At 46.8% G+C, this 27829-nt stretch overlaps 1 protein-coding gene and 1 non-coding gene across 4 annotated transcripts; one reads left to right on the forward strand and one right to left on the reverse strand.

Moving 5' to 3' along the window:
- LOC102696404 (polycomb complex protein BMI-1-like) lies at positions 1-27060 on the reverse strand. 3 transcript variants are annotated; one of them, XM_069185650.1, is made up of 11 exons: positions 26947-27060; positions 8465-8595; positions 7725-7821; positions 7129-7184; positions 6211-6261; positions 5493-5601; positions 5258-5303; positions 4746-4844; positions 4061-4141; positions 3128-3205; positions 1-3010 (listed from the first exon to the last, which is right to left on the reverse strand). In XM_069185650.1, exons 1-11 carry the CDS (start codon positions 27006-27008, stop codon positions 2630-2632), a joined length of 1191 nt encoding a protein of 396 aa, XP_069041751.1. In that variant the 5' UTR covers positions 27009-27060; the 3' UTR covers positions 1-2629. The 3 variants fall into 3 exon arrangements, with proteins under 3 accessions (XP_069041751.1, XP_069041753.1, XP_069041752.1); XM_069185652.1 differs by lacking the exon at positions 26947-27060 and adding an exon at positions 17602-17777; XM_069185651.1 differs by lacking the exon at positions 3128-3205 and having other exon boundaries at positions 26947-27055.
- Positions 23044-23117, forward strand: trnan-guu (transfer RNA asparagine (anticodon GUU)). Its single transcript has one exon. It is a non-coding gene; the product is annotated as a tRNA-Asn (tRNA).
- Positions 27061-27829: the final 769 nt, after the last annotated feature.

Here is a 27829-nt window from a genome sequence, read left to right on the forward strand (position 1 = left end):
TTATGCCACAAAGATGTATTCTTTTATTTAGGTACAAAAAATTATTTCATACTCCCTCACAAAAAATCTTTTATTACATTTACAAACCAGGATAGTCTGACTTCTTTTTCCTTTTTTACAATAACCATTTAGGCTAACTGTAATATATTACATGAAATGTAACATTGTACAAGATGCAATATATTTTGGTTGTACCATTTAGTTTGTACAGTTTTGTCATTATAGATTTTTAAAAGTCCATTTCCTTCTTCCCCTCAGTCCTGTAGTTTGCGAAATAAGTGCGACGCTCAGAGGACACACTGATCCTCAGCCCTCCCAGCTCAGGTTCTGGGTGGTGTTGTGAATGGGCATTAACCTGCAGCCAGAGAGACAGAGCCACAGGGTTTTCAGCACATTCGTCCCAGGTGACTCTGCATGGCTAAATCAGACCTACGTTTTCACTTGTGTAATTCGCCATGATGCCCTTACACTCCTGTAGGAGTCCAGGTGCCCTGAACGTGAGATACAGACAGAAGGAAAGCAACAACTAGCTCAAATGAGCTGAGACTCCCCTCAGGAGATCACACCTCTGGCCTTGCACATTTGGGCCTTTCAGCTCTATGGAGGATTTAACTGTTCAGCTAAGCCAATAATCATTTCAATTATATATTTCAGGACACAGTTGAAATGAAAAGCCCAGAGACACGGTGAAGCGCAAAACTGTGTAGCTATGTGCACAGGGCTCCTGGCACAGAGCTGCCAGCACAGTGTAGACAGGGATCCAAGCACAGAGCTCACGATACCAGGGTTCCCAGCATAGAGCTCCCTGCACAGAGCATACAGTGTTCTGAGCACAGAGCTCCCTGCTGCAGGATGTGTACCTCTGAACTGCACCCCACACACGGCTGAGGGAAAGGGGGCCAGTCTGCGCTGACAGCCCACTGTCAGACCAGCTACAGGTGCTATTATGCCCAGAGCTTCTGTTAACAAACACAAACGCTGCTGGTCTCTGCAATGCGGAAGCAGGAGAGATCTGTAGGGGTGTGCAAGCACAGCGCCGATGGGAACACAGGCTGGTGGTGAATCTCTTCAGTCTGTAGGGGTTGTTTATAAGCATCACTTGGTGACAGATCGCTCAAAATAAATTTGGGATTTAAAAAATAAAATCCAGTTCTTTTTTTTTCCCCTTCAAGCATCCTAGGTAACTTCAAAAACTGTTTTCAGAACAAACGGAAGTTGGAGGTTTATTTCATAAACCCTTCACACATGGAGGGAACTGATCAGTCATGTCTCCATGCAGCAGGAAGAGGAAACCAGGCTCAAGTGGCGAGCAGGAACAGAACCTCTTACTCAGCCTGGAGGAGCTGAAGAAAGGGGCGATAGAGCTGATATTTTTCTATTTACAGCTGAATAACACTGAGACAAACCAAAAGGGTCCTGTCCAGTGCCGAAAGGCGAGTTGGCTCTCCGGACTTGAGGGTTGACAACTGAGCCACCTGTGATTTCTAGCGCCCCCTGTTGGCCTGTGCTGAAATAATGTGGAGAGGAGAGTGAACAGCTGATATTCTCCCTCTGGTGTTCGCAATCAAGATCTAGAAAGGTTTTGAAATGTATTTTAAAAAATCCTTAAAATATATATACACACACAATACAAAAAAAGAATCGGAGGAACTGTCGAGGAGTTGTTCTGTACTGCCCGGACATGACACCATCTTTGGTCTCGATCAGGACTGTCAGCTGGCCACACGTCCATAACCACACAGCACATTGGAGATCCAGAGGAGAGGCTGCACCACCCGAAAGCTGGAGCTCACTGTCGATCACTGTCCGCCCCCATTCATTAGCTCTCGGAAGCAGCAGGGGGCAGCGCTCTGTGGCTCTGCTTTCCCAGTGGAGCGATCCTGAGGCGAGGGGAGAGTTTGGCTTCGGCCAGAGGCAGCGACTGGAGTCCAGGTGGGTTCGGCTCTGCTTCTACCGGCCGCGCGGTTACTTCCTCCACACATCCGCGGGGCTGCAGACCTGTCCAGCACACTCAAACCCCAGCGCCCGGGCTGCTCTGGGACTTGTCTGTCTCTCGCCCTCAACCCCCTCCCACCAGCGAGCCACGAGCCTGAGCAACACTCAAGGACAAGAACAGAATAACAACAGCTGTTCTGATGGAAAACAAACAGGAAATTCAGGTTAACTCAAAATCTTTCTCTACTCACTAATGAGAAGGCAATATGTATGCATATACTGTATATACATATGTATAATTATATATATATACACACATGCTCTGGTTAAAGAGTGAATATATACACTCATGCACTCCTATATATACAGACATATACATAGAATGCACTGTATATATGCAGATCGACATGGACACAGGTAGGACTGGAGAATTATTTGCAATTACAAGAACCTCTCACTCACTCTTCTTGGAGTACGGCCTCCCCCCACCTTCCACCCCCCTCCGGAGTCACACCCTTCCCTCCCCCCAGATAAAGGTCAAAAGTCCAAGAGACGCAGCGCAGGACCCCATCTGCAGCAGTCCGTGGGAGCAGAACAAGGAGGACGGCCAGGTCGAGGCTGCCTGGGCTGAGCCCAGCAGAGTCCTTCAGCTCCCAGCCTCTAGGGGGCAGCGGGCGGGGGGGAATCGGTCCGTTCAGCCGAGGGGGGAGGCTGTGGCTGTGGCAACTGCTGGGCCGACGCCGCTGCCCCCCCCGCCGGCGCCCGAGCCCCCATTGACAGTCAGTTTGCGTCCGCGGCCGGCGGGGGGGGACAGCTGGCGGCAGTTCAGGGCCCCGTTGAGCAGTGGCGGGGGCGTGGGCTGGGCGGGCCGGGGGCTGGGGCTGGGGGGCGCGGGGCTGGGCAGCGGCGAGGAGGAGGAGGGCAGCGTGGCCGGGCTGCTGGCCTTGTCGCTGGCAGACTCGCTCTCCGAGTTGGCGCTGGTGTTCATGCCGTCCGAGTTGGCCGCAGGGGGCTGGGCGAGCTTGAGGCGCTTGCAGGTGGGCTGCACCCGGTACTGCAGGGGAAGGGGGCCGTTCTGCAAGGGACAAGAGGCACAAGCACGTCAGAACTCCAGCCAGCCTGCGCACGAGTGGAGACCCCCACACCAGCCCCGGGCCAGTCTTTCCTCAGACGACCCCAGGGAATCCATTACCTTCTGGCTGACTGGTTTGTTCCCGACACCTCCTGAGTCCAAGAGGAGCACCGCAGCTGGACGAACCTGCAGTGTGCTCTGATCAACAGAGGCACAGGTCAGATTCCACCCCACGCTGACCACAGCCACCTCAGTCCACAGCACTGCAGCAGACGGACACTGCCCAGGCCTTCAGGGTTATCTGTTTCCCATACTGGGACCACATGCTTCTGCAATGTCTAATAATTGTCATGTCTAATTGGCTTTGCAGACCTTTTGCTTTCATTGATGCAATCATGCTCTCTGCTGTACTGGGGACAATAACAGGGCCTCCACTGGTCTGATGATATTCTAACAATATTACAGCACACACAATATTACAGATGTTTTCGTACTTCCTTCTAGTAGGAAACTGAACAGCTGAAAAAGAAGCTTGTCTGGAACGACATACTTGAAGGGCTCCCTTGGCAGCAGGAGCTAGAATCTCCTTCACTTAGGAACAGGAGGAGCACCTTGGACCTGAGCCCTGATTGATTCTCCAGGTCTGCTGCACGTGTGGTTTGAACTTAAAAGCTACATGTCCTCTAAAACCAGCCCTTCAAGAGGAATGGAGGTGATCATTCCCAGAGGAAAGCTGTATTAATATTACAGACACAACACCACTTGTGCTATAGTGTGTACTCTCCAGTGCAAACGGGCCCAGCGTCAGGGCTGCATGTTGTGCAAGGGCATTTTTATTCATTTAGCAGGTTCTCATGCAGGATGACTTAGGTTGCAAACCAGAGCACACACACAATAATAAACAATACAGTTAAAAATGCACATTTGAAATAGGCTACTAATAAGTGTGATGATACATACTACCCTACTAGGAGACCCAGCTGTGCTTTCTGCTTGTGGCTTGTTCATTTATGTTCTACAAGGAAATTAGGCTTAGAAGAGAACAGAACTCACCCGTCTCCATGTGTAAATGTAGGCAATGTCCATGAGTGTGTAATAGTCTTTTAAGGGCTCGTCTTCATACAGCACCTCAATCTGCAACAGAAACAAGACAAGTTCTATGAACAGGAGACTTCAATCACACAGCAGCGCAGATAGTTGGCTAGTTACCAGTGGTTATCACGGTTAGCACTGTTACTGACGTGGAGCAAGTAAAGGTTTATTCAATGCTGAAAAGAAAAGAGACAATGTTTCGGCTGTGGAGCCTTCTTTCACAGCTGAAACATTGCGTCTCTTTTCTTTTCAGCTTTGAATAAACCCTTTTTCTTTGCAGCCTATGCATGCTGACACAGCTACCTACTTGAACTGTTACTGACATGCTGATGCACAGGGGACTGACTGGGTCAGAGCCAAACTAGGATTTGTTTTGCATGTTTACATGTTATAACAATGGTACAGCTGACACAGTGCTGAATTCAGTACAGATACAAGTGTGAAACCACAAGTCTTTACCCATTAACTGCAATGTAATTACTAACATAATTGGACTGGGAATGGACTCTCACACTATCACATACATGAGCTCACTGTACCTGCATGTCACAGTGGTCTAGCAGGCAGGTGGACATTGTTATTGGCCCACTGCAGTGCTCTATGTGAAAATGCGCTGGGCCGGCCCCAGCCTGCTAACGAGACGTACCCGGTAGTTGCTGGGAATGTCCATCTTGCTGCGCAGGAACTTGGCCAAGTGCATGACTGTCATGGCTGCTGGACAGCGCAAGAAGCGCTTGTTGTTACCCTGATGGGAAAGAAACACACAAGGTTAACTTTACAGAGGAAACAGCACAGAGGTCAGAGCTGTCTGCAGACACAGATGCAAGCAGAGATGTTCCAAAAAATATGAATGTTGCAATGTGATATTAAAATGCTTTTTCCTGGTACCTGGTAGCAGTTCACCTATGATACATATTTATATGTTTGGCTGATATTTTTTTTTCAGCCACAAGATTACATTTGCACCCATTAATTCATTTCAGTATTTACTGGAACAGTTCAGGTGTAGTACCTCACTCAAAAGCACAATAATTCACATTATCAGTAAGATCTTTACATTTGGATAGAGTAGCAATGCTTTACATATTAATAGTTAAATGTTTTCACATACAACAATGAAGAAAAATACTCTTGGTCAATCAAGATACATTCACTCACCTTTTCTTTGTCTGACTCTCTGGACTCATGGAGTTTCTTTTCGTTTCTGCAAACGAGAGAAGTGCAGAGATGACACAATTACCTGTGACAGCTGAGAGCTGCACTCGGTATATTATCAACTCTATCACCTCTACAAAAGGCTGGGATGAGGCTACCCAAGTCGGTCACTCTCCTGTGGGGCTCCGGAAAGAGCTGGTGCCCAGGGGCCAGCACGGCGGGACCCCTGCCCTCTCACCTGGTGCCCTCGTGGAACTCGATCGACAGGCTGATGATCTCGTCATCCGCAATGATCCTCTTCTCCTCCTCCTGCACCTCCCCCCGGTCTTCATTGGAGCCGTTGGCCGCTGACAGGACACAGGGAGACCACAGGTCAGAAAACATCACAGGGGAGGAGAGTACAATCTCTGCCCGAGGTGCTCTTGGGTACAGTATTCTAGAAACAGCTGGGGCGCTCCCAGTGACGCTGGAAACAGATCTCAGATCTCATTGTATCCTTGATCTCTGGGCTGCAGGACTCTCTAGCCGTCTGGGCAGAGGAGCTCACCAGCAGAGTCCCGTCCCACTGAGATCCAGATGTTCAATCACAACCTGCTCTTGGCGACGCTCAAGATCGACCCGCTGGGCTACGTCAGTCTCTCCCCTGACACACGTACCCAGGTGCCCAAGTGGAAGCTCAGAGTAAATACATTTAAAACCGAGAACTGGAGGTTCTTCTTCAGATGGAGAGCCACGAGGCTGTCTGTGACTATCCAGCTGTGGTGCTTACACTCACTCCCCGTGATCTTCAGCGAAAATAGCTGGATGAGTTTCTGGGATCAAAAAACTACAAACAACCAAATCAGTAAAAGGACCTGAGAGGCATTCTTTCATTTATATCAGTCCTTATATTCTTATGTTCTCTATGCATATTCTGTCCTATACTAACAAAGAGAAGGAGGAAGAGCGACACCTACTGTCTGCTGTTGGGTTTGCTGCATAGAAGTCCCGCCTCCTCTTCATCTCATCTGTGAGCAGAGCGAGACAGACACGGAGTCACACAGGGAACACGGCTGCCCCGCACACGCAACAGCGCAACACGCCTGCTCTCATACCGCAGACACAGGGGAGCTGCGCTTGAACACAAAGCACAAATCTGAGAAGCCTGCCTGTGGTCACAGGTTTAACAGGACCCGTTTTGCTGGCTTCAGTCTGGTGCAGACTTTCTTTACACGCTGCAGGTGATCCAGAACTGCCACAGGCACCTCACCATCACGCAATAATTTGTTACTGCAAAGTCTCAGATTCTGCAGAGCTCAGGGTGCTTTTGCCTGTTTGTATTCTTATGGTAAGAAGGGTCAGAGGGCAGGAAAGTAGCAGCACAAGCAAGTGTAGACATGGAGGATGTTTGAGGGAGCCAAATTGTTTGAAGCTAGTTATATTGAAAATGTGACTTCATATGTTTTGGACACATTGTTTTGGACATATTGCAGCTTACCGAAAAGAGAGTGAGGGAATGATGTTATAAATGCATGAATCAAGCACCCAGAAATGGAAAGAAATTGCCTTATATGGGCAATATTTCTAAGGAGAATTAAGGAGAAACCATTTGTTTCACATGGGACTCAAAAGATAGGAGAGGATCAAATTGTGACTCTCGATTCCTCACTATTGCTGACGCGTGAATGAGGAAGCCACCCACCATCACTGGCATTTGCAGCCCACCAGTAAGATTTCTGTTGTGTCACTATTTGGCTTCAAGGAATTTAATGTCAAAGAGAGTGTGATGTCATGCATACAAGGGATGAGTGACGGAGCCAGGAGATCAGCGAGTTTTTAATTCTCTTAATCACAGCGGGCATCTGAGGGACAGAGTTGGGCAGTGACCACCTCACCTTTGAAGAGTCCAGGGACCAGCTTGTATACAATATCCTGCAGGGTTTTATCGGACCTTCAGAGAGAAATGGGAAAACAAATTAAAATATATTTAACATGCAGAGCACACCCAGGATGTGAATATACAGGTTAGTGAAAAGTTTTAACAATAAAAGATGACTTGGATAACGGAGATATGTAAATCTGAGAAGACAGGAGCAGGGTCTGTCTCCTCTCAAGTCATTCCCAGAGCACTACAGAACTGAGCTGCTCCTCTCTCGTTCTCTATTTAATAGACAGTGCTCATGGATTATCACTGCTGAGAACCTCTCTCTCACTAGATCAGTACAAAACCTTGACACAAATGTGTGGCCCCTCCTTATCCACTACACTGCACTCTTTAACAGTCACCACCTCCAGTGTCACGCTGCTCCTGCTAATTATCAATTAAGTAATTAGGGAGCTAGCAGGAAGAGAAATGTGCCATGGGATGGATAAGATGTATGCTGAGTCAAAATCCTGGGAAGATTTCAAGATCCTACAGCACAGACAGCCTTTCTCCTGGGTGCCTGCAGACAGACCTGCACCTGCTCGCCTGCACAGCAGGTGCGCTTACCTGATGCTCAGGAGGGGCCTGGTTTTGTGCACCTGTACATCACACATGGGGCAGTACTTGTTGGTCTCCAGGTATCCCACAATGCACGTTTTGCAGACTGTGGACAGACAGAGAGAGGGTCAATTTCTGAGCCAAGAAAGCACCAAAAAAAGGATTTTTTTTTCCTAATGTGATTCTCTTGACAGGTAACAGATCCCCCCTGCCAACACAGGAAAGACCACACCTATGCAGTTAATTCTGAACACCTGCACAAAATTAATTACTGCAAGAAATCCTCTCTACCATCGCTTCCTCCCAGGAGAGTTAGGGCTTCAAGGTGTTGTCATACAGGCCAGTGGAGCGATGATTAAATGAAATACATGAAAGGTTTGTCAATACTATATGATAAGAATTTCACAGATGGGGGACTCTGGAAAAGCTGCTAGAAATTCAGGCTTAGCCAGTATCCCATTTATAATTAAATACTTTCAGGAGGGACATGCACTTTCTAAAGAATTGGAAATAACCTGTGGCCCTGATCATTAGATGTTCAATAATGTTTTAGGAGAATCTCCAGCATGACTGGTGACAACATGAATAGTGGTTCGACAGTGTGTGTGTGACAGGATCAGACCTGTGGTGTGTGTGTGTGTGTGTGTGTGTGTGTGTGTGAGACAGGATCACACTGTGATGGGAGTGTGTGTGTGTGAGACAGGATCATGCCCGTACGAGTGTGCAGCAGAAGGACTCAGGACACATACAGGAATGCAGACACTCCACGATGGTTGTGGCATCAATGAAGTAGCCGCCGCAGAGGGCACACATGAGGTGAGGGTTCAGCTCTGTGATTTTGATCCGGGTGGTTCTGTGCATCTTATCCAGCTTGGAGGATCTGCAAGACAAAATAAAACAGGGCTCTCATCTCTTTCATAAGGGCTCTAACCCAGGTCCAGGAAAGCTACAAATGTTTCATCACAAACCTTGCTTGTACTTACAAACAACAAGTGGCCTAATTATCTGAGATTAACAAGATCTCTGGGCCCCGTTTGAAAATCCAAAGGACTGGGACTCTCCTAAACAACAGGTCTACAACCTGTTTCAACTCACCTCTTCACATATGACATATGACATATGGCAAAGGATTAAACTCCCTCTTAAAAGCAATAAAACCAATATCTCAGAGGGATTATAATTCAAGTAACAGGTCAAACCGAAGCCAGAGAAAAGAGCGCAGCCAGTACCTTGCCTTGCATTTTGCATAACACACCCAGAAGGGGATGTGTAGGTAGAAACTCATTTCTAAGTGAAGGCTGGGACGGCTCTCAGTCCACTAACGTCCTGACCATGCTGGTCAGCCACCCTGAGAGCCCGCAGAGACCTGGTCTGGCGTCAGCTTGGCGTTGGTCAGAGTCAGCCAGACACCACAGGTATCTAAACTCAGGCCTGCAGACAACAGCAACCCCTCTCCCCTCCCCTGCCTGTTTCAAAAGGGGTCTTGCAGCTCTGTTTGCAGCCTGCCAGCAGGACAGCGCAATTACAGCACGACAATGCCAGCACCACAGAAAAATAAAAAGTGTCATATGCTTGATGAAAGGCAACTGCTGGTGTTTACTGACAGCACAGCATGTGCAGCACTGAAAACACAGCCTGTGCAGAATGGAAGCAAGCTTTTGCAGCCTGACGACTCGCCACTGTTCAGATCTCCTGGGAAATCTGTGACTACTGTGAGCTGGCGGGGGGTGGGGGGGGGGGGTGCTTTATTCCCACAGTGGGGAGAAAACTGCAACGACCCCACAGCACCCAGAGGGTTTGTCTCGGCAGGCCCCCACCCCGAAGCCCAGCAGAATCCCAGCGCTCAGGGGCTCGGGCAGCGCAATGCTAACTGAATGCAAAAGGAGCTAAGCAGGTTTTCCAGGTCAAAAAGGAGGAAAAGCATAAAACTGTCCCGAGTTAAGTAGTCTTCATCTTCTGAAAATTGAGCAAGTTCCAGAAAACCCACTCACGCATACTCAACTCCAGCCTGGGACTAGGAATGGGGACATTATTTTAATCAACTTTTTTTTTAGTTGCAGGAGAAACAGGTTGCGTGTGAAAACTGCATTCCTTAATAAACCAGGTGGTAAGAATCTTCTCTCTCAGGGGCTCTGGCATAGCTGGCACAGCGGGCACACGGAGCCCTGTGGCCTACACCTGCTGACTCCCTCAGGCTCTTCAGCAGGACCTGCAGCCTTCTTCAGCATGAAACAACATGACCTTCCTGCAGAGCATTGCAGGGACTGGAGTCCAGGATGCCCTCCAACCCCTTTCACTGGCCTGGGTCGGAGCTCCCACAGTGCCCCACCTGTAACAGATGCATCCTGACCGCCAGCCGACAGCGCCACCAAGATCACACAAAACAAACCGAAAATTAAAACACGAAACAGCAAGGATTTGTTGTTCAGGTTTTGTTAAGCTTGAATTATTTAAAAGACTTTTAACAGATATTAATAATTAATAAAGAAGACGGATCTCTGCACAGGAGGCGGTGCGATTGTTCCTCTATTGCCCAACTGTTGAGGATCAGGTATAGAGTAGCAGCAGCAGCAAACTGAACAGTAATTTGTATCTTGTTTTGTGGCGCGGATTCCGTCGAGTACAGTGTAATTGCTCCGATCGCAAATGAATTTATCCCCGAGCTTAACGCCTTATTACCTCCGCAGGCTAAGCCGCTCGCGGTACTGCTCGTGCGCGCCAAGAGGCGCGATGAGCCGTGACAAATCAGATCAAGTTGCACAAATGGAGCTCAAAACGCATTCTGCTGAGAGGAGACTCCAGCCCGTGTGAGAGTATCTCGGCGGCGGGGAGAGCCTCTGTGTGTGTCCTGCCAGTGAACAACACGTCCCACCGCTGTGGATACCGCACGCAGGGTTTAATAAAGCGATAGAATAACGGAGGTTGCGCTTCCATAGTCTGCGTGGTCTATAAATCTGAAATTCCGAGCGGTGATTTGTTCAGTAATTGAATTAAGTAATCTTCAGACAAGGCGAGGGATTATAATATTTATAGACAAGTCTCTAGAGTTGTGCGTCTTCACGCACCCATCTCCGGTTTCTCGTCAATGACCGGCAGCAGGATCACAGAGAAAACCTCTTTCCGCGCCACAGCTCTGCTGTATAATATCCTCTTTACCAGCTAGTACAGGACAAAGACCCTGAACGCATCGTAAAACATAACAATAAAAACATCAATCTGATTATTAACCCAGATTTAAAACTAATTCTAACTAAGAATCGGTCACCGCTCGCGTTGAGGCGACAGCAGGTGTCCGGAGAGGCGCTCTGACGGCGGGCCGGAGCCGCGGTTCGTGGGGTTAGGAGCTCCTCTGCCCGAACCCGCCACATCGCTCATCAGTTGTGCACGACCAGCTAATCTCGTGCATTAGAAGGTTCTGAATTAGCCATCATTAATGCTGTGCCGAGTGAATCTCTCACAGACAGACCCAGAACTGGTAGCGCGAACTGGCTAGATTTGGCACCGCCCACACGAGTCTATACCCACGTTAAAGTAAATAAAAGACAACAATAACCTTACCGCACGGAACCGCAGGTAATTAGATCCCAACTTCCGGATTCCCCACTGGTGGCTCTTATTAATACTGTAGTAACAGTGATCAAGGCGCTGCCGGGCACAGTCTCCATGGTAAACACACCAGCACAGGCTCGTTTCCATGGAGACACGGGGAAACTTGGCCGGGTGCCAGTGGACTGAAAGTGCCATTAATTCCCGGCGCCGAAGGGGTTAAAGCAGGAATGGGAATTTTCTACAGACCTGCGTGGGAATGCCGAATTCACCGACAATGGCCGCGCGTTTCTCCTTTGTAGTATTTTCTTCAAAAATGCCACGCTATTGCTAGTGTTGGGCTGTTTATTAATTTCGTTGTGGCTCCATTGAGGACAGTGCTACAGTCTACAACGTGGTGATCAAATAATTAATAATAATAATAATTGCATACACTTATAGAGCACTTTCCTGGACATCCTATTCAAAGCGCTGTACAGGTAATGGGGATCCCCTCCATCACCCCCAGTGTGCAGCCCCACCTGGATGATGCGCAAGTCCGGTCCCCACACACCAGCTCTCAGTGGGGAGGAGAGCAGAGAGATGAAGCCAGTTCAGAGATGGGGATTATTAGGAGGCCATGATTGGTAAGGGCCAATGGGAAATTTGGCCAGGACGCCGGGGTTACACCCCTACTCTTTTCGAGAAACACCCTGGGATTTTTAATGACCACAGAGAGTCAGGACCTCGGTTTTACGTCTCATCCGAAGGACAGTGCCTGTTTACAGTACAGTGTCCCCGTCACTAGACTGGGGGATTAGGATGTCAAATGTCAAAGAGTACGAGGATTTCAAAGCTAAAATAGTTATAGATTAGACGCATTATAAAAGTATAGTCTTCCCCCCTCATGGTTTTACTATTTCCAGATGATCTCCTTACGGCGGTGTTGTGTTTAAAGCTCTGAACGCAGCTCAGCCCGGCTCCACGCGGAGCGCCTCCCGGCTTCAGGTGAGTGTCTGAGCGGTCAACCCCCCGATTTTCATTTTCTCCTTGCCAATTACACACCAAATGCTGTCTTAATGGAATTCGGCCTCGCATTTAAAAATAACAAAGAAAAACCAAACGACAACGACATTAACACGACATTAACGCGACATTTACCGACTGAGACACCGCCGGTCAGGAGCAGCTGCGCGCAGCACCAGCTCTGCTTGCTGGACAGGCGACGCGCTTACTTCACACCAGAGGCAACGGGCAGGAAAGGAATGATCCATAATTAGGTGCGCAATAAATACTTCACTGGGCTTCGCCTGCTAAACTTCTACTGTGCACCTGTGGCGTTTCCAATTGGACACTGCCTTCCGTACACGTCTTAATAGTATTGAGGGAAGAGTGCGTTCACAGTCCACCAAAAGCAACACAAAACAAAACCGAAGTAAAAACAGGGAAATTAAAGATGCAGCAGCACCAGATCTTAGGTACAAAGATAAAAACTGACAAAATACCGGTCTACATGAAAAATATGGTTTTGTCGTGTGATTCAAATTCTGGCAATTTCTATCACCACATATTCCGGGAATATCATGTTAACAAACTCACATAAACTCGGGATCCTTTAAAAGTTTTTAAAACAATAGTTATCCTTTTACTAAGACATTTCAAACAGTAAGCAAACGTTGTTCCTGTAGCACAAGGACGCCTTTTTTCGCCCATAAGAACGAATAAAAACGAGGGAGCGAACAACTTCCTCTTCCAAACCGTCTCGAGGCTTCCCGACCCCGTCCCGGGACTGCCCGCCTCGGAGCCGCGCGGGGCCACCCCGACCCCGCCGTGGAATTGGACGCTACCGGCTGCCTAACCAAGAAAATAAATATCCGATAGCCTGACACTCTGAGGCCGGGTGAGGGAGTCTGACACGGCCGCTAGTCCGTCCCTGTTCCGCGTCCAGCAATTTCGCCAGAGCGCGAGCATCACAGAAATGACCGTCTTTACATCTTCGTAGTTCAGAATCTGCCATCTGCCTTCACGAAACACAAGAATTCCTGACGTGTCGTTTTAATCACCCTGATTTTTTTTTACATGATTTTAAAAGAGTTTAATATTTGGCGTCGTATTTATCACACCCACGTCCTTCCAACGTCAGTACTCGGTCTTAGCGCAAGAGAGAAATAACGCCGAGCCCTCTGACGCACGCGCGGTACAGTCCTCGCCGCTGTCGCTCGTGTCTGCTGCACTGCCGTTGCCTCAGTAGCCAGAGCCCGCTCGCAAGACGCAACAGATCAAGACTCGGAGCACTTGAGTGTTAACTGACTGCTTGTACGTAACGTCAAATTGTGTTGTACGCCTTGTTCCAAACTAACAGGAAGAAAAAGCAGCGTCTTAAGCTGGTAAAGAAGATTCTTGTTTTTCTCTTAACAGACATAGACGCCGTATGTCTTTACATTTCATGCAAAAGACGCATATCCTGTCTGACCACAAAAAGTCTTATCTTTAACAGCTCATAAAGATATATATTTTGTATTCCTCGTTTTGGTATCTGCTGTATTTTAGAGTGATCATCGTGGCCCACATATTAACCGTAGCTTCTACTACAGCATCCGATGCTAAAAACTCCCAGTTAATAGCTTTTATTGTGCTAGTAATTATTCATGATAATAATTAAACCACTGGAGAAACGGAGGACCTCAATTATACACAGAGGGGACAGGGAGGCCGGGCTAGCGCGCGCAGAACCCGGCAGGGCCACGCGGCTGGGTTTCAGAATTCAGTCACCCCGAAATGTCATGACGTCGAATTTTGAAACCATGCGCGAATTTTCGATTGGGTCACAGAGTCTGTGTGTGTAAGCATGTTATTTAAAGTAGTTCAGGTGGGCAGCTGCGTCAGCATGCGTAGGCTGCCAAGGAACAAGTAATAGGTTTATTCCATGCTGAAGAGAGAAGAAAGAAAACACAACGTTTCGGCCGTGGAGCCTTCTTCGGGTGTGGAGAAGGCTTCGACTACAAGTTTCTTCAACAATTTTCTAAGAAACTAATGCTTTCTACCAGTTTCTCCCTCAAAAACTAGGCTAAGGTATTTCTACTGCTGACAGCTCCACATTATCTTCACACCCGAAGAAGGCTCCATGGCCGAAACGTTGTGTTTTCTTTCTTCTCTTTTCAGCCTGGAATAAACCTTTTAGTTGTCATTTAGAGGATACATGTGAATCATCAGGGAGAATGAAACCACTGGGAATCAGAGTGAGGACGTGTCCAGGCGTTACCGGTGGACAGCAGAGCACCGGCTTGCGAGCGCTGGGTCCTGATGCTGGTATCGCAAAGCCTTCACTGACAGAATTCCGACACAGACTTGTAGCCCACTCTTGCCCGTACACAAATAGCTCGAGCCCCTGTCAACCATTATAAGTCGCGAATTGCATGTCGATGTATGAAGTCAGTGTCAGCGCTTTCTCTCTTTGTTGGGGGTAACTGGGACTGTGCGACGTTGCTACTGCTGGACACGGGCCGGTCGTCCGTAACTGCAGCTGTTTTGAAGCGGCAACCCTGAACTATGCAGCGACTAATAACCATCACAACACGATAAGCAGTAAATCCGTAGCCGCCTTCCTGGGGGCCATTCAGCGCTAGAGGGGTTCACCATAAATCACCCCCAGTCCTCCTGTACCGCTGGGGTCGCTGAGAGCGACCTCTACAGGGCGAAGCACGCTAACGCAACTCCATCCCGCAGGGAAGGGGTTTCAAAACTTGGCGAGAGGCAGCACGAAAGGCAGTCGCGTAAGCAAAACAACGAGGCATAGAACGAACGTCTTCCGAGAACACGCGTCTGTTCATACTGTTTCCACACTCGCCCGTGCAAGCATATGGCAACGATTAGCGCCTAAAAGGAAAATTATATTTGTTCAAAAAAGTTACTCCTGTTAAGCGTGTTATACGAGTGTAATTGTTTGAGTGTGTTTCCCGTGTCATGCGCACATGCCTCAGCGCAGCCCTCGCGGAACTGAAATAATTCACGCGCCTTTGTTTCGGCGGAGCTGCTCCACAGCCGCCTCCCAACATCTGTGCGGAGCGAGCAGCACGCCGGCTGTCTGGGAGCAAAGCCCGCTACCACACGTCCAGATAGATGGACAGTCTGTCGCCGTTAATGCAACAATGTCCCATAAGATGCCTATTATGAGCAATCATTTTTATAAGAAGACTTAAAAGCTTTAGACATATTTATATAATCAACAGATTGGTAAGATAACAGCTCGGCCACAATTGATGATCGGGAACGTCAGGAAATTTGAGAAACATCTCGGGAAACAAAAAGCCCGTATTTTCGGCTCCCGCAGGCGCCCCTCGGTTACGCAATTCTCCGACTCTGGCACCTGGCCTCGCTGCCAGGCCCTTCCCCTCCCGCTGCCTCTCAGACACCCCCGACTCGCACTTTTCAACGCGTCGAATAATTCCGTTCTCCCTCAGTCCCAGCTCCTGTAATCGACCTGGAAGAGTCCAGCCCCGGCTGACTGGGGCGCCGGCAGTCTCTTCAGAGACTTGGAACAGAAAAATACAACTTTCGTATCACACTACGTATATCTTCTTTTCTAAATTGAGATTTGAAGGTGATTAGATCATGGGTTCTCATTTTGGTAAATATATACATTGGCTGTATATACTTTGTTTTTTTAGGTGACTAAAAAAAAACTTTTTGCCCATCACCTTAAACTAATTTAATATTTCTTCCCCTCTTTAAAACAGAATTCATCTCCGGTGACTGAAATGAAAAAAAAAATGCTCGAACTGGGTGAGTCGGGCTTTTAAAATAAGAACGCGCCGAGCTGGAGGCGCAGACAGAAGGATATAATTAATAAACCACAAGGGACAAACATCTTCGCAATTGAAAGCTCTACGGTTACACGGGCGCAGCAGCTCTGCGATAGAGCCGATGCTTCATTAATTTATCATTATTCCACGCCGAGAAACCCCCAAATGAAATCTGCGTTGCCTCTGAGCAAACTCCAGAGGTCCGTGTCTGACTCTGAAGACCGCCCTGGCTGCAGTATTCCCTCACACGGTCACGCGTGGTCATATTTCCAAACAGTGAACGTCGTAGAGCAGGAAAACGCGAATGAAAAAATATATTTCTTTCTCATTCGCCCATAAGTTTACTGGTGGCGCCGAGTCCGCAAACACGGATTCAGAAGAGCGTAAATATGCACAGTACATATACTGTATATCCCTCAGGAGCCCTTTAAAGCAAGCGGGGAAGCCGTATTGCTTTACCTATTTTCGAATTAAACATCCTGACAGCAACTAAGAAAATAATTTCTAAAATAAACGTAAAAACAGCAGTTTGTCGTAGAGACACTGTATTTCTCTATTTACATTTATTGTCTTGTCTCTGGTGTCCCTGTCGTCCGGGCTGCGGTCGCGGCATTTCCGTCACAACAATTCCTTTTGCAACTAACTGAACTCAAAACCTGCCGCACGTGTCTCCGTCTTTAAGAATTTTACACATTTCCAGGGTATAATCTACTCTGCAAACGAAGGTGGCGTTCTCGGTTTTTTTTTTTAATTTTTTGTTTTCGTGACCCTCTGGAAGAGCGAGCGGGTGACTGCTCCACGGCGGTGCTCCACAGGTACACCCGAAAATAAGTTCCAGAAATGCAAAACAAAGGCTGAACGTCATAAACAAGCTTAAACTCACAATCTACTGGACGTGTAGTGCTTAAATCTATAATTTACCCCCACTGTACCCACGCATTACCTCGCTATTTAAATGTGTTTTTGTCAGGTCTCTGTAATGTCAATGCGCAGTTCTCTCTCTCCCCGCCACACAGCGACTTCACAAGATTCTGGAAAGAATTCTTCGGAGGACACACTGCATACGCCGATATCGACGGAAACTACAGATTTTATACAATTTAATGCCGATAATTTCGAGCATTTAGGTCAACAACTGTCAAAATGCAGAACCAAAATTGCAGCACGGCTGAGCGCCCGACAGTTACCGATCTGTGACTTAGGATACCAAGTAGCAGTCCGACCAGCCGCTTAATTCCACACAACTAGCTGCCTCCGCACAAGCACGAGCCAAGATAAACCCTCAAGGACACCCACTGCAAAACTTATTTTGTCCGCTCCCGGGGAGTCGTGCACGGAAGAAGCCAGCACGGGCACAGAAACAAAGAAAGAGGGAAGATCGGCGCAGAAAATAAATTGAATCCGAAGCGGCCATCTTGAAAGCGAATGATCAGATTGGATATCAGAAAAGAGAGGAGACCCTGCTCTGTATTTTCGTTTAAATACCCAAATGGTGCACGCAGTTCGCCGCACAGCTCCCGGGGGTCGGAAAGGTGAATTATTTGTCGCATTGCGCTCACCTGATTTTGCAAGAAAATCACCCGTTCTTCAGCACGAATATCCGGAATAGAAAGAGTGCCTTTACTAGGTTGTATATAGTAGAGGCGCCACAAAATGGCTTTTTTTCACAGCCAGAAGATGGACTGCCCCCGTGCAGTCACGTGGCTCATTCCCTGCTCAGAGCCTGCTGCACGGTGGAGCCCGAGCCCCAGCGACTCCGCGCCGAACCCGGGCTCTCATTAACTCTCTGTGGCTGCACATGGCGGGTCGGAACCGTCGCAACACCAGCGTCTCTTAGACAAGAAGAAATTGCTGTATCATTTCTTTGAAAATGAGCAGTTTCTTTCACCTCGGCTGCGTCGGCTATGCTAAAAACCGCGCACAGAGCCAAGAAAAAACGAATTAAGCCCCTCGATAAAAAGCCTCTCTAAAGAAATCCAGTTTGTTTCTGTTGTTTATTAAAAGTTCTACGGCTGCGCTCTTTAATGTGGAGCGTTTTTTTCCTCACCAGTAAAAACGTTTGTTTTTTATGCAGTCCACTTAACGTTCCTATTTGAAAAGTTCTTGACAGGGCCGAGACCGAGTTATTTCACGTAACCGATCGAGGAGAGTGCAAATATGTATTATACATTCCCCAGAATTTCAACACTTTTAATTTTTAAACAAATAAATAACGTTTTTGACGACATGCTTTGTCTTTCTCGCGTGTTCAAAACCCCGGAGCTTTTTTTCTCTGAAAGACGAGTCTGCATTTTCATTCGTGAAACGGGTATAACGCATGTTAACAAAAGAAACGCAGGTTATTATTTTATTAAAAGCTTATTAGATTTTAATACCTGCGACTGGAGTACTCTCCATATAGGAGAACTGACAAAACTGAGAAACTATCTTCTAATAATCATAAAACCAAAAATGGGCATGCATAACATTTTCACCTGGTATATAAATTGCATATCTTACACAATTTACACGGAAACCAACACCGCATTTGTAGCTGTAATTGTAAGGTTGTGATGGACAAAACGTTTATTAAAAAAAAAACGAGAACAAAATTGGTATGCAGAGAGGTGATATGAAGTACACTTGCTGTACCTCTCCTGCAGTCGTGTAATTCGCAGAGAAAGGCTCTACTGTTGCCCGGGCTAACGCGTTGGCTTCTGTCGGAAATCCCCATTCCTATTTAGTTCGGCGAGGATGTGTTGTGAGCGAAGCCGCGCACGACGAACAGTTTCTCCGGGCTTCTCCACTCCTGCACTCCGGAGGCCGCTACGCCAATCGGCACGAAACAATTTCCACAGCAGGATTTCGGACGTTTTCTCCGTCTCGGAACGACCTGACTAGGACAGCAAATGTGTCAGAATTGGACCGGACGCCGTAATACAGAAGGGTGGGGTGGGGTCGTTCGGTTCGGTGTCCTCGTTTCTGTTTGTTTTTTTTTTGTTCTGACTGTACACCTTTGAAAAAAAAAATAAAACGACAGGAGCTTCTACAAATGTTTTTTTTAGTCTTGGCGGAAGTTCGAAGCGAATGAGGCGCCTACAGTGGCCTGTTCTGTGTGTCTGTGTTGCGGTTAGTGACTTAATTGCTTGTAGTTCACTACCCCGCTCACAGAGATAGAGAGACGTGGACTCCGGGAAGCGATATTACAGCAGTAATATCAGTCATCTGTCTCAGGCTTGACGAATTTTCATTTTAAAATTATGAACCACATTCTTCCATTTCTGATGATTTTGCAACAGTCAAAACGATATTTCTACTAAACATACAGTAGAAACAGGACTCAACCGCGACAGTAGGTAAATCAATATTAGTTTTCTAAAGTGCAATACGATTTTATTGTATTTTTGCGAATGCGTTGGGTGATTTTTTAATCGTAATACATTTTAATTTCGAAGTAGACCGTCCAACTATAACCCCAGTCTCCCTTTCATAACTTCAATTCATCCTAACAAAGGCGCTGGAATTCGTGATGACCACTCTGCCTGTGCTACACGTTGTTTCATTCACGGACCCCTCAGCGCTGCCTGTTACAGACTAACAGCAATCGCCCCTATTGAAAAGGTAGCATTATGGTGATCTGCAATCTAGGACAGACTAGTGCACCGAAGGACAGTGTATTGCATGTGTCGCCTCTGCCTTTGTAGCGAGCAGTGGAATGGCTGGCGGACCCATCCTTTCCCTGCCGCAGCGCCAATTTCAAATCCCGCATTCCCTCCACTGGCTCCTAGGTTATTCCAGGCTCTGATCCGGACGCGCGGCTGGTGCGAAGTGAGCTCGCGCACCTGAGTTCTGCAAGACGTCGCGAGGACAGACCGTCGAGTGCTACAGAAATACGAGTCACGCGCACGAAAGACGGGGCTTCCTCCGGGGCTCAGGAGAGGTTTAGGCGGAGCCCCGCGAATATGGTTTTTGTTATCTGCAGAAAAACGGGATGGATGCAAATAACCATAGGAAGTAAATACACATGAAATGCAAGTCACACGGACGGAGAGTTTCATCACAATGTGGGAACAGGACGCATGAACCCGGGTCTGCAGCTCGGTCTCACGGAAAGCGATACTCTCGTGCGCACGGTCAGGACTGGACTCGACGGGCTTGCGAGGGGACGGCCGGTCCGGTCCGGTTCGGTCCTGCTCATCCGGGACCAGCGGCCGGGCTCCACACCTAGAGCAACAGAGTCGTGTTCGGGATGATGGGTCCAGGCTTTATGGCAAGAGGGCTCTCTGGGGACTGAAGTGTTAATTGTGTCTTCAAAATGTCAAAATTCGTGAAATACACAATTTCACGACTGTGAAAATAAGTGCTAAATTATAGATTTTTCTCACAACCGAAGTAGAAGTAAAACAATGGTTCAATTTGTAAATAACGTGACAGGGGAGATGTACAGTCCTAAGTGTCGGATCGCCGGCTTCAGCCACGGCTTCGTGCTTCTCGGAAACGCCATGACGTGATTTTTAAAATGAAAATATGGGCGCAGGGAATAAAAATCGTTATTAAAGGCGTACGTAATCATTTTATTTTGTCACGCCAGTTAACACCAAGGTCCTGTTTCCGTGGAACTATATATTTAATTAGTGTCGAGCGGCGGCAGGGCGGGTTTTTTCCGGATTATGCGGCGGGTATCGTTACCAGCAGAAAAACGCGAAAACACCTCTTCACCGGGCCCTGCAGTCTCTCTCCACACACCTTTATATAACTTTGTCCTGGATAGTGAATTCCTGCACAGTACTGACGGTGTCTGGTCAGGCGATAAATCTGCTTTCAATTCACATATTGAAGAACAATGAATAATAAGTACATTCCCGAAACAAAATAAATACCAGGGGAAACAATATCACATTTTTGTTAAATTTCACAAAAATAGGGATAAGATCTCGTGTCGTGAAACTCCAACATATAGACAACGTTTTTCATGTATAAGGTAACGGCGTTTGTAATGAATCGGCGTTTAATGTTGATGAATGCCCGATATGATAAAACCGTTCTCGCGGACAATGTTCCCGTGTGGAACGCGTGGGTTCATCTGTCAGCTCGTGACACTGAGCAATGGAGCTGAGCGGTTCCGCGAGGCGTGGACAGCAGAAAGACGAGTCAGAGCAGAATCTCAGCCCCTGCAGAACAGGAGTTTCTCCCTTCACTGCTGACATACAAGTCTCCTCAATGACTAATCTGTTTAGCTCGTCAATTAACAATTCTAAAAGTGCCACCCTTTTAAACGTGTCGATAATACGCTAGTTCTAAAGGTTGGCATCGCTTCATATTTTTTTTTTTATATTTAGCAAAATTTTCATTCCCGCACGATGAACTAATTCCTTCTCTTCTGGGTACAGCTAAATACACTTTCTACTGGAAAGCACCAAAGCGATTCACTGTAGGATAAAACCACGATTACAGCACTGTTGCAAACTAACGGGTGTGATTGGGGTTCTGTTTGTGGGTTGAGAGAGTCAAGAATTTGTTTGCAGCAAATCGACTGATCGACTCAGTTCCGAAACTCACGTTGGAGCAAGTTCGGTGACCCAAATGAAAGCCCAGACTGACCCGACTGACCCGACCGAACTGCAGCTCGCGAGCAGCCTCCAAGGTCCAGAAAAAAGTCGTGTCTCGCAAAAGGTTTCTCTGACCACCGTCCTTCGTATTCTCCTGATGAATTCTGTATACCGGGAAAAGGAATTCTACTGTATTGCTTCTCCCCATTAAAAGAAAATGCATAATGACCCAAATTGACAGAAATAATAAATACGATCAAATCGGCATTGACAAGGCGGCGACGCATTTTTTTTCGGGCGAGTGTTCAACCAGTGAAAAATGTTTTTTGTTCCTCTTGTCGCTCCTGAGGTCGGAGAGAAGCTACACTCGGCAGTTTTCTGAACCTTTTCATTAGAGACGTTTTAGAAGATTCCAAACAGTACAAATAATGAGAATAAAGTAGCCAGCAGTGCAATTTGAGTCAAGTGCTTCTCGGAGAGATAAATAGCAGCGATTTCGCGTCGGACCTGCCGAGTCTTCCGCTCAGCCCCGGCAGCTCGCCACCAAATATGATGATGATGCAGCTGTAACCGATTTTTACAAACGATCTCATTCTCTCAGCCTGCTGGGGTACGAGTGGAAAGTTATTTAGCTGTTATTCAGCCTCTTACATGTGGGTATTGGTCGACTGGGGCTGCGGTTGCAGCTGTGTGCTCCTCGGTGTGACTCAGTAACTCATCCGGGAATACAGAGGAAAGCAGGAGAAAAATCACTAAAACAGAGCACAGCCACAGAAAATACTCCGGGACGGAAGCCTGCAGTGCAATAATAATAATAATAATAATAATAATAATAATAATAACACATCACGTCCATCTTAATCACTAGAAAACCCCTAATATATCAAAACACTGAATCGTCCCGATTCTGAGAGCTGTTAAGTTAGGAATGGCCTGAGAATCACTAGGATGAAAACTCTCAGTAGCGGGTAACTTTTGTCACAGCTTTCATGAGAACTATTGACACAAATCGACCGACAGAAAAATCACATTCCAGAGAAACTACTCGGTACACAAAACTGCCCCTGCTGAGAGTGACGTTTAGTTGCAATTGCTGTCAGTTTAACATTGTTTTGTTACGCGTGAAACGTCCGAGGGACTATCGGATCTTCAAATAAAAAATGAAATACTCAGTTTAGTTTCCCAGAATTTACCAGCAACATCAGGTTTCGCAGCGACCAGACGGGTGCAGTCTCAGTCTCAGGCAAACTCCGGTCTCTCCTACATACATGCGACCGTTACTGACAAAGAAACATCGGACATACAGGGGAATACGGACAGCACATTCTCTTCTGAGCCTGTGGCATTACAGGTTTCGTCGTATTTCTCTTTTTGCGAGAGCTGAAACGTATTTTCCCAAGAAGCATCGCCTGCCGTGCTACAGGGAAGGTGTTGTGTGTCAAGTGCTGTGTTTCTCGAAGCTCCTCCACCGTGGTCTCTGTGGCGCAATCGGTTAGCGCGTTCGGCTGTTAACCGAAAGGTTGGTGGTTCGAGCCCACCCAGGGACGGTGGGATTTTTTTTTGTTTCAGTAGGTCAACACTCAAAAAGACATTTAAAGTAAACCGTCAGACCTCCTTACCCACTTTTTTTTGTGATCAAGGACAAAAGCCAAATTTATTGAGGAAATTAAACGTCATTTCTCTGATAACGGTTGCTGACTACACCAAAATAGTCCTTCCCAATGTGACTGTCCCCAGGTTACTCGCCCGAAACCGTAACAAAACACAATCATCGTCAAATACGTCCAATTCAAAAGCGATAGCGCCAACAGTGTAAAAAGACTAAATGTATTAAATGTCGTAGGGAGCAGAAACTGTTCTTTTATATCAGACTTCGACACTTTGGATCCGGCTTCTATCTGAAACACTGCTTACAGACTCCGTGAATTCGTTACTGTGGAGTTACACCCCGCGGGCTCAGAAAACAAATAAATACAAAGGTCAGGGTCCCCACTCATTTTTACCAACAAAATTCCAAAACTTTTCCATGACTTCTTTTCCTGCATAATTTACATCTCGCACGTCCCGGGTCTTCATCTTCCTGGAGCCATACCTCGTGTTTTCATCTGTGAACCGGAGGGGCACTGGCATGGCGCGAGGCTGGCTCCCGGCTCCCGAGACCCTTCCCGCGAGAGCGTCTGACGCGACACCATGTTTCATGTTGGCGACGGCAACGCCGAAGCCTCTTTTTAAAAGTTTGCTAACTTATGAACAGAATTACTCGATACAGCCATGATAACTTTGGGTCAATTGAAATAAATTCCATGAATTTCTCAAAACCGTTCCAGGATTTTCATGACTGTGGGAACCCTGAAAAGTAACTGCTTCATGGGAAAATAACCTTAGAGCAAACGACCTTTTCGTGTTCGACTTCTTAATATTTTTGAACGCATGCGAAAAACAAAAAGACAAAGAATTGATACATTCAATAAATGAATCAATAAGACACTTGGAAAGACTAACTGGGTGGGTCCAGCAGTTACTGGCAAGCGCGAACAGAGTCCGGCTGGGGGAACTAGACCCAGTATCGCCCAGCGGTTCTGCCAAAGTGAAGATCGCATGCGAGGCTTGGGCAGGGATTCGGGGGCTGTTAAGAAAACACGAATGCCCACCCGCGGCCCCTGTCACGGACTCGCGTGGAGCGGGAGCTCAGCCCGCTGAGAGCCGGGTCTGCGGCGCTGGCAGGTCGAGAGACGCCCGGTCCGGCCCGGTCCGGCCCGGTGGTTCCCGGTCCTTTGATCTTCCGTCTCCGAGACCAGCCCGACCGGCAAACATCCGGCGCTGGCCTTCACCTCGCTGGACAGACCGTTTGCTCGGTGTATGCGGAACATCGCGACCAGTCCGGGCTTTCTGAAGCTGAAGACAACGTGAAGCCCAGCCGCTGAAAGGGAGACTCTTTATTTTGACCAGATCCCTCTCGTTTTCACTACTCACTCGTTATTTTCTTTTTTTACAAACCATGAACTCTTGTTTCACGTTTATATTTCGTATCTGCAGTCTTTGTTGCTGTTGTAAACGTGTCATGTTTCCGTCGAAGCGGTTAATAAAAAAAATTGTCCCTGCTATCAGCCGTTTCATACGCATCACATTGTAGGCGGTCATATATGGATTTGAATAATTAGCACCCGAAACCTCTCGCATACCTGGACGACAAGAGAAAGCTAGGAGTTGCAACAGTAGGGTTTAAGCACAGCTGTTGTTCCCAGCACATCCGCTGGGAAGTTAAAAAAAAATATGTTCTTCATTCGGCGAAAAGCAGGGGAGTTGTATATAACACCAGAAGTTAGCAGATAACACATTCCTATCCGTGATGATCCAGCCAGAAGATGATCAAACCTAAAACAACAAAACCGGGCGAGACAGTGTGAACAAGGCGGAAAAGATGCGGTCATACCTGATGATTCCCCGAATTTAGAGCGCTCCAGAGCTCTTGGGAAACTTGAAAAGTATCATCTATCTTTTCCTAAGAGCAGAAGGCTTTCCTGATCTCAGGTAAATCCTCACACTCAAGAGGAATACAAGTGTCACGCGCGACTGTAGAACCCAGAACAGCGGCAACACAATTTAATCATGAATCCGGCTCCAGGCTCTGTTCTAACTGAACCTTTCAGCTACATTTCCTTCTTTTTAGATGTGGCTGTACTAAAGAAAATATTTAGGACATCTACATTTACAAAGCTTTTTTTAAAGCAAGTGACTGCGAGAAATAACTCATTTTTCTCCTTAAAAAAATTGTTTTCGTTTCACTGGACGTTTGCTCAGTTTTTAACACGGACAGCCTTCCTTTTCAGTGCAGATTCCGTAGATAATCCGGTCTTGTTTATGATTTGAATGGATTTAAAGAATAATAATGTTAATAAGCAATACAATAACAGATGATATAAGCATCATTTATTGGAATGAAGATGATCACTGATTTATTTAGTGAAATTCGACGATAATTCTGATTTTGTTGAACTTTCATCCCGGCTCTGGTGGCCGATACTTCCGAGTCAATGAGAGAACTGCGATGCCGCTGGCCTACAGTAGCTTATGTCGATGACAAATAATAACAGTGATTTAGAAAGTAATCGCTGTGGTCCAGAATTGAATATTTTAAAATAAATAATTTACAAGCAAACACACACACGTTATTGATCACAACTGCTCGATGGCTCTTTTCCTCAGTCGCGCTGTTCAGGCTTCTGCGCGCAGCTCATTCTCAAATACACATTGTATGTGTTAATATAAACATCGCAAGACAGGGCCATTGATTATGGAAATAATCATCAGAATTATATAACAATTCCATTATATCACATCGCAGAGGAAGCCTGTCTATCCATTATATTTAAAAATCAATTTTAGGCATCAATGTAACTGAAACAAAGGGACGGACATCGAACTATTATACTTCCGTAGAAATATAGATGGACGAAAAACATATCTGTTAGATGTTGAATTATTAAATGTAAATGAGATTACGCTCATTTTAGAAGCTAACTGCTAAGATGCCCACCCTCCTTAATTTAATTGTATTAAATGTTGCGCCCGGGAGAAGCTCAGGGCCACCGTGACCCTGAATTGGATCAGCGTTGTTACTGAAAGAGATGTGTTCCTGTTAATTTGGGCATGACGTGTTTATAAAACGCTGTTTGTTTTTACAGACGGAGATTTTCTGGATTTTTTTTGTGGTGGTAAGCATGTCTAAATCAGCATTTATTGCTGCACGGATAACGGTTAGAGATCCCGCTTTTATTTTTGGTCGTGAAGCCATTTGGAGCCTCTGCACACAGCCGAGTTAATTTCCTGAGTTTTAATTTGAAGGCTCGCACTCGGCCCAACTGGGCCCGTACTTCATTTCGAAAGCGTTGGTAAAATAACAACAAATAACAGCTTGGGCTATAATTTTAAGTAAAAATGTACCCACGTGGAAAAACCTACTCATCTAGCCTTCTCTTTGTGTTTTTGAACGCCAGTTTTATCACTCACTTAAAACGTGTTCACGCAATAATAATGATGGCTGGGGCGGCTAATTACAATCCAATAAAATTAAGACGAATCTGATGGGACGTCATTATCTGTAAACACAAACGATTTCTGTTTTAACTGTCAACCTTCTTTGCTACCAATCTCCATTTTGCAGCCTCGTAAAACCGTGAAAATGTCTTTCTTTTGTTTAACCGCTTAAAAACGAAAAACACGTTTTCATTCGTTGTTTTAATCGTTTTAACGCTCGTCGTATAATCTGAGTCGCAGTACTCAATCAATCTGTACACACACGTAGGGAAAGTGGGGGGGACGCTCTCAATCAATAAATCTTTTCTTTAGGAAAAGCGGCAGACGGGTTGAACATACTGTATGTCATTTAGACGGAGCGATCCCGCTGGAACAGGCCTTGGTGCGGAGCTCGGCGCCATGGCAACAGACAGCTCCCATCCGGGCCCCCCTCTTCCGCACAGCTGGCCGCTGCGCCCTCTGGCGGACAGTGGCGACCGCGCAGAGCCGGCGCCGCACGGCAAACCCGTCAAAAGGGGAGAAAAACAAATATTGTGGAGCTTCAGTACTTAAAAAGTTATATGACGTATGTGAATCTGGCCTATATTGATAACCTGCCTCTAAATACGTGACCGTAATCAGACATCAAGATCTTCAACTTTTAAACTCGCGACTTCCAGCGCAGCCTGTAGTTCTATACAGCAATGTGGTGGATGCTGCACACTGGTGGTGGAGGGGATCCCCATTACCTGTAAAGCGCTTTGAGTGGAGTGTCCAGAAAAGCGCTATATAAGTGTAAGCAATTATTATTATTATTACATATACGTGAGTTTGAGAGAAAAAAATGATTACTGAATTTCGGTTAACTAAACGTTTTGTAATTATTTTGTAATTTTGTAACTAAGGCGACGTTTTTAACCGCTTCTCACTGAAGAAGAAAGTTAAAGCAGGAGCCCGCAGCGACACCGGGAGTGAAGGTGCGGCGGCCTCGCGGGCACGCGAACAGGACGGGCGCGAGGCCGACTGGAGGAGTTCTGGAACACGGCCGCGCGAGAGCCGGAACCATCAACTTCAGAGCCGCCCGTTCTGGTCACATGAAAAGTGGTTTTAAAAGGCAAAATATTTTACGTAAAGCTGATTTATTTTTTAAGAGTTGACGACCGTTAATTAGTGTTGCTACAATTCAGTACATATTTTAGCTGTAAGGCTGGCTGCATTAAACACGATGTTATGTTTAGAAATT

This window comes from Lepisosteus oculatus, chromosome 28, assembly GCF_040954835.1.
Source record: "Lepisosteus oculatus isolate fLepOcu1 chromosome 28, fLepOcu1.hap2, whole genome shotgun sequence".
Lineage (NCBI taxonomy): Eukaryota > Metazoa > Chordata > Actinopteri > Semionotiformes > Lepisosteidae > Lepisosteus > Lepisosteus oculatus.